General features: G+C 39.1%; 1 protein-coding gene across 1 annotated transcript; it reads right to left on the reverse strand.

The window, feature by feature from the left end:
* Positions 1–931: 931 nt before the first annotated feature.
* On the reverse strand, positions 932–7,561 carry ZNF804B (zinc finger protein 804B; the record flags this gene model as incomplete). The annotated part of the gene is made up of 2 exons (XM_009082840.1): positions 932–4,616; positions 7,431–7,561. Coding segments are annotated over 2 exons (3,816 nt in total), but the record flags the coding sequence as incomplete, so codon positions are not given.
* Between the last annotated feature and the right edge of the window lie 3,052 nt (positions 7,562–10,613).

Here is a 10,613-nt window from a genome sequence, read left to right on the forward strand (position 1 = left end):
AGAGCTCTGTTTGGTAGGAAAGAAGTGTTGCAGTTTTGGACAAGGACCTCTGAGGTTCGAAGCCAGCACTGGCTGTTTGGCAATTCTGGGCTACTGCAGCTCACCCCTGACATACTCTATGCTACAGCTACACACAGGCAATGTTAAAAAACTTGGCTTCATCCCTTTTTCCCCCTTGCCTTCTTGGATGCTTGGCTTAGTGAGAAAATTAGCAGCCTGCCTGTGCCAGTACAGAGCTCCCTACACTAAGGGATTTTTTTTCTAATGTACCCATGGCCTGACTGCAGTCCTTTTAAGCCAGCCAAGAAACATGTGCCAGGGATGAAATCACTCAAGTATCTTTGAGATGTTATTGTGATCCTATTCTTCCAGTGTTAACTCATCACTCTTCCCTCTGATCCTCCACAATTTATTTTGGCCAGGTGACATCCCTGGGGACTGGTGGGCCCAGATACCTTATTTTTTCCTTGGTTTTAAATACCTTAACTGGACCAAGTATTGGACCATTTCATATACACACTCAGAAAATCAGGCATTTGATGTGTCAAGATTGCTCTACCTTAAGTTGCACTACTTTAAATCCCTCATCAGCGTTGATATATTTGATCCCATTGTGTCTGGGTGCTGTGGTCCCATTTATACTGACAGTCATAGACTTCACTTCAGGCTATTCTTTCCAAACATTCTATAGAATGATGCTAGCCACTACATTAATCGTGTGATAGTATCACAAATGGATTTAAAGCAGCTTTTCCTCAGTGATACAAGACTGAAATCAACATTCACATGCTGTCAGCCAGACTGCGGTCTTTAAAATCTTTGCCGTTGTGCTCTCAGCAAAACAGTAGATTTCCCCTCAGACATATGATTGGACACTAAATGCTTTATTTTATTCCAATTTGGTTTTGGAGCCATGTTGAGATAATTTGGACTAGTTTAAGTAGCTAGAAATACTGAAAACTTCTTTTGTTGTAGGTAACTGTTGGGTCTGGCTAGAGCAAGAATAGTGATGAGATTCTTGCCCTTGGAATAATGGATGAACTAAGTGATTTGGATGTATAGCAGAAGGTGTGGGTGTGTTCAGGTGTGGTGTAAATAAGGCTGGGATATATGCAGTGTGTGGCAGTGCAGGGAAGGTCAGTGGGGAAGGATGAAGGGGAGTGGTGGAGACCAAATGCAATGGGTGTCCTGTCAGCAAAGCAGGGTGGGTGGGAATGAGGGCTGGTGCTAATGGGGAAAGGGACAGAGGGGCAAAATGTGCCTGAGAGAGAGGGTGGATGTGTGCCAGGGAGAGATGGCTGCCGTGGGGATGCACAGATGCTGAGACAGCAAAGCGTTGCAGCAGTGTGTGGTGGATAGTGGTGACACTAGCATGCTGCTGAACAGGGAGGGCAGGAACTGCTGGTGTTGCAGAGAAGGCAGCTGGTCCGGGGGCAGGCAAAACTTTCAAATGTTTTGCCAGCAGTTGTTTCTGCATATGCTGCTGGGCTTGCAGCTGCAGCAACCTGTATTTTTCTACTTCCTCTGGTGAAAATGTGATAGGCTGCTGTGTTAAAGGAGGAGAGGTGGATTTACTGTACACTTCTAGGTCATTTACTTTGTCATCATACTTCTGCATAGCATTGTCACAAAAAGAGTCTGAACTGTCTTCTGCCCGGTTCGAGTCCATGTTTACATCATGTAGTTCTTCTTTGGTCTCTGTTGAATTAGCAACAACAGAATATCTATTAGAGGGAAAAGCACCAGGGAAATCATTTGGTACTGGATCACAGCTTTGTATAAAGGGTTGTACTTCACTAATGAAGAGATTGGATTGTTCCTTTATTGCTGTGTTCCTTTTTATGCTCGGGTTCTGATAGCCTGTTTCTATTTGAATGATGTCTTTAAAAACACAATGATCATAATCAGTGCCTGTTGAAAGAGCTACATTAGTTATCTTTGATGCTTCAAAGTTGTTTTTCTTTACACTGTTTTCCAATGAACTAATTTCATTATGCCCCATGTCATTTTTACCTACACTTATCGCTTTCTTTGGAAAAGGTAACATTGCAATGTCATTCACTGATGATGAAAACTGAAGAGCAAAATGACTTTGTGAATGATCCCTTAATTCTACTCCACAGGCGTTTGAAAATCTCTCTGAATCATGCATTTGTTCCTGGGTTTTCTTAGACTGCACTCTTTCTAAAAGTAGCTTGGCTGTCAGTGACTTTCTTTTTCCACATATGTCTTTTGCCAGGTTTTCAGAAGAGCAGGTGGCAAAGTTTTTTAACGGAGTATTCACATTCAGAGAGTTGTAATGAGCAGTTTCAGCTTTTCCTGGTTTGGCATTAGAACCTCTTTCGGCATCCTCTTTTGTTTTGTTGTCACAGTTGTCAGTCTCTTTTAAGAAGGATTCCGAACTGCTACCTCTTGATATTCTGCTACTAGATGATCTTTCACTGCTTCTTGAATCAGTAGTGGAACAACTTTTGGATCTATGGTAGCTTCTACTCCTACTGTGCGCTTTGCCAAAATGCCGATGTCTACATCTGCTGTGGTTATATCTGTCTCTGTGTTGCAAAACTTTATGTCTGGAACATCTTCGATATTTAATTGTGCCCCTTTGTGTACAGTTTCTAGTTCTGTGACTTCTACTATGACAAAGATAATCCTCATCTGTATCATCAGAAGAGAAAATACACTTGTGCTTTCTGTATTTACATTTGTGCCTTTCATCTGTCTTGCTTCTTCTTTTACAACAACAAAGCAAATGATTTCTGCTGTGATTGTTTGATGTGGGACTCATGTAGCTCATGTAGCTACTTGTACTACTAACTGAAGTGTCAGAATAGCTGGAATGTCTGCCAGAGGAGGACTTTTGAGGAGATGGGAATCTCCAACATCTTGTGTAACTTCCATATCCTTCATTTTCTGAATACTTGCTGTTTGAACTGGATTTATAACTAAGGAAACTTCCACTGGAGTCTTTTCCACTGTCACTTATGTCACTGCTGCAGCTGGCCACATCTTGAATGGATCTGCAGTCATTTTGGTTTTGACATTTTTCTTCAGAATAAATTAAATTACATTTTGCAGCTTTAGACTTTTTAATCCTAGACATAAAAGCAGAAAAGGAAATGCTTTCATTTCTAATGTTCTGGTTTTTTCTTTCACAGCTGTGAAAGTGATGCTTTAAAGGTCTTCTCAGTGTTGTTGTATGAAGACTTCTTTTTGTCACAGAATCCTTTTGTGAGACATCAAGGTAAGCAGGCACTTTGGGTATATTTTCATTCAAATAATCTGCAATGCATTTTTGACCATTTTCATTCATTTCTCTCCCTGTGTCTGACTCAGCTTTTTGCTTGGCCTTTCTTGGATTTAGGGAATCTTTCATCTTCTTTGGTTTTAACAACTGATAATCTTGTTCATTTGACATTTGCTTGTGTTTTATTAAACCTGAGGGTTCATTTTCATCTGCAGTCTTCAAGTGCTCTTTACAGCTTGTTTTGTTTGTTTCATGCTGTTTACCATCTCTGTGATTTAAGGAGAGTCTGAAGTCAAAGTACAATGGATTACAGCCATATGAAATACAGGGCTCAGTTTTTGTAAACAAAAGTAATTCTGTGGGCCACTGCAGAGCAGTGGTGCCATCTTTGCTCACTACATGGAGAAAAGGCAATGCCTGAGGCTTAACTTGTTTAACCATGGTCTCCCTTGGAAGTGTTTCCATATTTCCATTTGTGATTTCTGAAATCTCCAAAAGTCTTTCTTTTCTTACTACTCCAGGACTGTCATTAATGTTGCTTGAACATGCCAGCTCAGGCGCTGGCTCTGGTGGGAGCTCACATAACTGGTCAGGCAGGTGGGCATTGCTGTGCTTGAAGGTGTTTGGCTGCGTACAAAAATTGTTAGCTTGGCATGAAGGTGAAATGAGAGTTTCTAAGAATTGCTCAGATTCATTCAGTTTGTTCTCTTGCTCTGTTTCTCTAAGTGAGCCAGAAAAATCCAAATTTGAAAGCTGTATTTTGACTTTTGAAAATGAAGGATGAGCACTGACTTTTTCTTCTAATTCTCTATCACTACTTTTATCACTTTCCTTTAGCATTTTAGGTTTTGCAGCTACATGACTGGATGCACTGTTATCCAATTCCTTTTGGTGTTGTGTAATAGGTGACCTTCTATCCAAGCCTGTTTTCGCATGTTCCTCCAAAAGTGTGCCAGAATGACAGTCCTCAATAGCTTGCTTTTTTTTATGGTTGGGGGATTCACTACAATCATTTCCTTCTTCAGAGTTCTCACTGAAGACTGATGCTGAGGACTCCAGCCTTAAAGGGACCTTTTTAGAGAAAGAGAAAGACACTCCTGCTCTTTGAGAGGCATTGGTGCTATCTGGGAACACTTGTGAGACTTGATTTCCAAGTGCATGGTGTCTGTCAGTAGGGGACTGGTGCCTGCTTACAATAAACTGCTGTTTTTCTAGTGTGTTTCTGGAGAAACCTTGTCCTTCATTCATGATGGTTCTTTGAGAACAGGCTGTGAACTTGCTGCCCTTGTACAGGAAAATGCCATCTGGTGATTGCTGCTTCTCCAGGACTAATCGGGGGGCTTTAAGCAATGGTCCACTCCCAGGGATGCTGTAAAGTAAAAAAATAAATAAAATAGAAAGCTCTATTAAGTACCCAAGTTGTGACAGAGCTTGCCTTTCATAGAATCATAGAGTGTTAAGGAGTTGGAGTGGACCTTAAAGATCATCTAGTCCCAATCTCCCCTGTCATGGACAGGGATACGTCTGACTAGACCAGGTTGCTCAAGGCTTTATCCAACCAGGCTTAGAACACTCCCAGGGTTGGGACATCCACAGCCTTCCTGGGCAACCTGTTCCAGGGTCTTACCATCCTCACAGTTGACAATGTCTGTCTGGTGAAGAAGAGTGTTGCTCATGCTGTTACCAGGGAAAGCTAAATTTATACAGCATAGATGTGCACTCTAGTCCTGAGCATGGGCTTCCATATGGGCAAGACTGTCTTTAGATACAGAAAATTATATGTTTTGAAGTCAGTACATGAATGTGCTTTTTCAGAGTTACGCCCATGTACATCCCGAATAAACATTGTTGTTTCACTCTGAATTTCTATTAAGAAGAATCTGGTCTGTGGTAAGTCCTGTTTCTCTGAGAGACCTCTGCAAATAAAATTGTGTCTTGTTAAAAATGAGATGCTTCAGCCCGAAAAAACCTGCAAAATCAAACTCTAGAAAAGAAAGAGAAGCATCCTGCTTGCTTGGGGAGGAATATGTTTGTATGAATTTTCTAAGAGTAGATTTTTATTTTGTCTTTGTATTATTCCACAGTAAATGACTTTGCAAAATACTCAGAGATATTTTAATCTTAAAACTATCAGCACACATTGGTGAGGTCAAAGGACAAAGGGAGATTTCCATCAATGTTAATGGCAATTTCATTGGTCTCATTATCAGCCATGATTTGACTTACTCAGCTATATTTTCTCTTTCTGTATTCTACTTTCATTAATGGCATTATTCCTCTTTCCCAAATATCTCAGATTTTAAATCTGTTGTTTAGTTTTCTTGTAATTTGAAGAAAATAAAGCAACCTATTCTAACAATGCCTTAACAAACATGGTAAGTCGTTGATTTCTTGAAATAGATGATTAACTGAGATTGGAATGACTCTTGACATTTTCCATTAGAGATTAGACATATATAGTCACCATAAAACTACGATTCCAAGATATATTTTAAACACGCATTTCATTAGATTATCAACTTTTACTATCAATGCAGTACTACAGTACACTAAACAGAAAAAATATCAGAACCCGATTAAGTAAAGAGTTTGATTAAAAATTAGAAAATATTTTAATTAAATCTAAATAAATTACAACTGCCAGGTCTGCATAACAGCTATCTATAATAGGATAGCATGTTTTATAAATGCTATAAAAATGCATTGATCTTCAGCAGTGGAAAAGACAGAGAGACTCCCTGGAGGAGAGTCAATGAGATGTATGTATGCATTTCAGAGAATATATTTGCACTTGCCACAAATTTGGCATCAGGAGATACACATTTACCCCTATTTGTACATCAAGAAGAAATTATCTCTTGCAGAAGGTGTATAAAGAGATCCTTTTGAAAGTCTCCTTGGAATAGCAAAATAAATTTTTTCTGTGCACAAGATTAAGTAATTTTGTTGTCAAATTGTATTAGCTTGTTGTAAGGAACTCTGTTGGAACCTGAGACACAGTAATCAGGGCCAATAGCAATTTTATGTGTGTCTAGACTTCTGCTTAGAAAGGCTGAATTTCTGTCTTTCCTGAGCAACTGGGAATGCTGCCTCCCCCCACCAAAATCATGGCTCTCAGCCACCCCTGGACCTATTTGTGATTACAAAGAGGAATAGCAAGTTCTGTCTTTCTAGGCTTTTTGTAAAGGATTATGGATTCCTGGTTCTTTCTAAAAGCAAACCTGTTGTTTCCCTCCCAATCTCACTCTAGCTTTCCTATTATGACAGACCTTATTGGTCTATCTGAGACTACATCTTCAAGTGTGTGGGCATAAAGGAATCTTCCCACAGGCAGTTACATTTCTTTCAGTAGATTTGTATGAAAATGGAGTTGTAACCATAAAAGTGATATATTAGCACTAAACTGTTGTATTTCAGCAGATTGCTCAAAAGCAATTACATAGGCCAAAATGAGTGTATAATAAACTCTGAATGTTATTATTTCCAGGGTACAGTAATCTTGATATGAATTTAAAAGGATGCCAGTTTAATTATTTGATTAACTCATTATGGTCATAGATTAGCACAAACAGTTGGTCTGGTGGCAATCTATTCTACTGAAGCATTCACTGTCATTAAACAGAGGAGATTTCTCAAATTTAAAGGTTTATTAGTGGAGTCTTTGTCCTGCACCTTGATATTCATCAATAGAGTATTGGATAAACTTGAATCAGTTAATTACTTGTTTTTCATTCACATAATGATACTTTCAGTACTCTACAGAGAAACTATGAGAATAATCCCAATACCATTAAAGTGGTAAAAATTATTCGCAAGGGGTTTTTCCTCTCCCATTCCCTTACTCTCAGTTGTAAGGCAGTCATACTAATCTCTTCAGGTCAGTTTGGTTAAGGTAAAATGATGATATTATAAAAACATCTTCAAAACACTCAGTTTAGAAGACATCAGAATAACTAGCTACAGGAGAGAAAACCACAAACCTTCAAGTAGAAGGTAATTAATTCAGGGGCTTTCAATTTTATGGTTTGCAGAACAGGAACATTTGGAGTTGAGGACAGCTGAAAACAGGCTACAGTATACACAATCTCTGTACATTACATTGTGTAGGAGTAAAAATATTAAGATTTCTTCTGGGATTGAGGAAAGAAGGCATTAAAACCTAATATGAATTTTAAATACTTGCCATTCTGCCTGCTTCCGTAACTCTGCAAGCTGGTGGAGTCGCTTGAGTGCTTTCTCCTGTTTCTTCTCATCTTTCCATGACTTTGAAGCCACATTTCGAGCAAACTCCCTTTGTTTTAAATCTTTCAGTCTCTGTGTGAGAAGAACATAAACAGAAGGGATTAAATATGTACACAGCAGATGCATTTTCTCTTATTCAATTTATTTGCTTTTTGCGAGGTTAGTATGTAAATGGAGATCAAAAATATACTTATAATACTATAGTTAAAATACTGCAATAGTTATAAAAGATTGAAAATGCTATTTTTGCCTAACAAAACATTATTTTGCCATTGCTATTTAGCTGATATATGCCTACATATGAATGATAGCTTTTTTTTTTCTTATGAATACACATATCTTCTGTTGTGTACACATACAGACACAAAACCAGACTCCATTTAATGAGGTAAGTATTTTCCTATTTAATTCATTCTGTTGGAATGTAATCTATAGGCATATACTAGAATAAAGATGAGATCCTGTGTGTAATATATTTTATAGATCTTTATTAACACATGTATGTATGGACATATGTGTGCTTCTCTGTTGGTATTTTAGCTTTTCAAGATTTAATTTTTTTTTTCAAAGAAAAGAACCACTGTCTGAAATATTTGATCAGGCAACTCTTCTACAATTATATTCAAATTCTGTTTTTTATCTCCTCAAACATCTATAAATCAGATAATTCCTGTTGGAAAGAGCAAAATTATTTGCCTTTATTACATTTTTTATTACCTGCTTTTGCACTGCTGATAACATAAGGAAAGCAAAGGAGAAGACACAAACAAAAAATTGTCAAAAACATCCTCTACAAAAATCAGTGGTGCTGCCTTTCCTCTGAGTTCACTGTGCTCTCTAGGACTCTGCAGGTCATGTCTAACTTTACAGCTTCCCAGATTATGTCCATGCTTCCATACTCCACATCAGAAATGCCTTCCCCACTTCACCACCTCTCCAGCGTTGTGGTGTTTAGGGAAGGTTTACAAGCTGTGAGGGAGCTCTGGTCTATTCAGCCAAATACCCAAACTGGAAGCCTTGAGGAACAGGACTCAGAACTGAACTGCTGCATCCACTTGCCCCTTGGTCTGGAGGTGACCCTGTACCCATCCATGAAAGGAACTACAGTACCAGCATCAGGAAATTCAAAATTTTCCATGGAGCCCAGAGAGTCATTTTTGCAAGATAGACTTGAAGAAAGGTTTTGATATCACAGACATTTTTAAACTGCTGCTCAGCTGTCAGCAACTATGTCTACTTGACTGTCCACCAGTACCCAAAGATCAACGTTCTAATCACTGCCATCATCTCATGCTGCTGTTCCCCCATAGTATGTCCAAAAGTGCAATATGCATTGGTAGGATAAATTGGAACAGTGGCCATGGCACAGAGCTCTACACAGGCCAACAAGCACCTGCATTTGAGAAACAGGGCTGAAGGCAGAGTCATCAACTTGTAGAAGTCAAGAAAATTATAAATGCATAAGAGAACTGCTTTCTGAAGAGAGGTCCAGCTTTTGTCGGTAGATTAAGACAGGTGAAAACCGCTGCGTCATTGCTTTGGCCAATCTAAAGAGAGGACAGCTTCTTTTTTCTCCAGTTAAAATGAAATAGTCCAGTTAGTGGCAATGGCATAATATGACAGAGAGGCATGGAAAAACACCTGATGGAAACAGGCCATACAGGGTCCATGATTTCATTCTGTGAAGAATGCTGGAATGCTGCAGTGGGTATCTCCCATCACTGTCACATCAGCTGTCCTTCAAGCATGGAAACTTTTTGAAAGCCAGATAATGTCTGTGTGAGAAAAATAAATGTTGGAAGACTAAGCTTGGAAGTTTCTTGTTTGCTCTCACCCTTCTAGACCCCAAGACATGTGCCTCTGAACACTGATCTGGAGATGGAGAGCTGTGCTGCCCATAAAACAGCTGCCCAGAGAGCTTAAGAGCTGGCTCTCAACCACCCTAATGTCTCTGCACAGGCAAACTCCCTTGGATGAGGATGAAAAGGCCAAAAAGACAGTTGCTCAAGGAACTGGTTCACCACCAACCAGCAAGAATCACCATGCTGCCTGGTACTTAATGGAAGTTTAATAATTTCATCAGAAATATTTTCAGTCTGTCAAATCCGTATGTTTCTCCAGAAAATTTTTATCAGCTTCAACATCTAGTACTTCACTGAATTAGACTCTGAAACAGGACAGCTGCAAAGTCCAGTTTAAAGCTCTTAGGTTTGATGTCTTTGGAAAAAAATGGTTGCTCTACTACATTTTTAGCTTTTACCTGTCTTTTTATGTGCCCTCCCTCACTGTTCACTTGTATCTTGCCTGGTCAGTCACAGAACGCTCCATTCCTTCAACCTCATTGTCTGCAATTTAGAGTAAAATAGATGATTGTGTAATACAGTATTACTTTTGGTCCAATAATGAGACTTTTAAAATAATATGTTAAAGACAATGCAGTAAAGGAAACCAGACAATCTTCCCAGAAAAAAATCCACGTGTTCTGTCACCTTGGTAATATTTACAAGAATGTAGAGATATTTAAGCTGTAAGGATCCTATGCTCCACAGAAAAACATAGGTAGTCTTGAGCCTTATTAACATGTCCAATGTGAAGAAAGGGCAAAGAAACACGTTTGAGAAATGCCCTTTAGGGCCACTTGCTATGTTTTAGCTGTCACTGTGAGCTGTTCAGCATTGCACATAAAGCATTCATGAGGAAAAACAGAAACAGTTTCTACCTGTCAAGGAAACAAAGAACAGTGTGAAACCAAGTACTGTGGAGTGCAGGTACTGCAAAGCAATGCCATTTCATTTCTTTGACAGGTAGGATGATAATCAAAAAAGCAAATGGACCAACACTAAGAATAGAAGTTCTAGCAGTATTTTTTGCCCTCTAATGGCATACAGCATGTGTCAAGGAAGTAGAGAAAAGTATTAAAAAAATATAGGTAATCATAGCAGAGAACTCAGCAACTGCAGATGAAATCCAAGGAATCAAAGCATCTATAGTCTGAGCAGAGAAAGGGCTCTCCCTGTACATCCCCTCAGCAAAAAACCCCACAAGGCTTCACTGCCAGATCTTCAGTTAGGTATCACAATGAAATTAGTAAGCTATGTTGGATAGATCATGGGACTGCCTGCTG

This window comes from Acanthisitta chloris, unplaced genomic scaffold (genome assembly GCF_000695815.1).
Source record: "Acanthisitta chloris isolate BGI_N310 unplaced genomic scaffold, ASM69581v1 scaffold2769, whole genome shotgun sequence".
In the NCBI taxonomy this organism is placed as follows: domain Eukaryota; kingdom Metazoa; phylum Chordata; class Aves; order Passeriformes; family Acanthisittidae; genus Acanthisitta; species Acanthisitta chloris.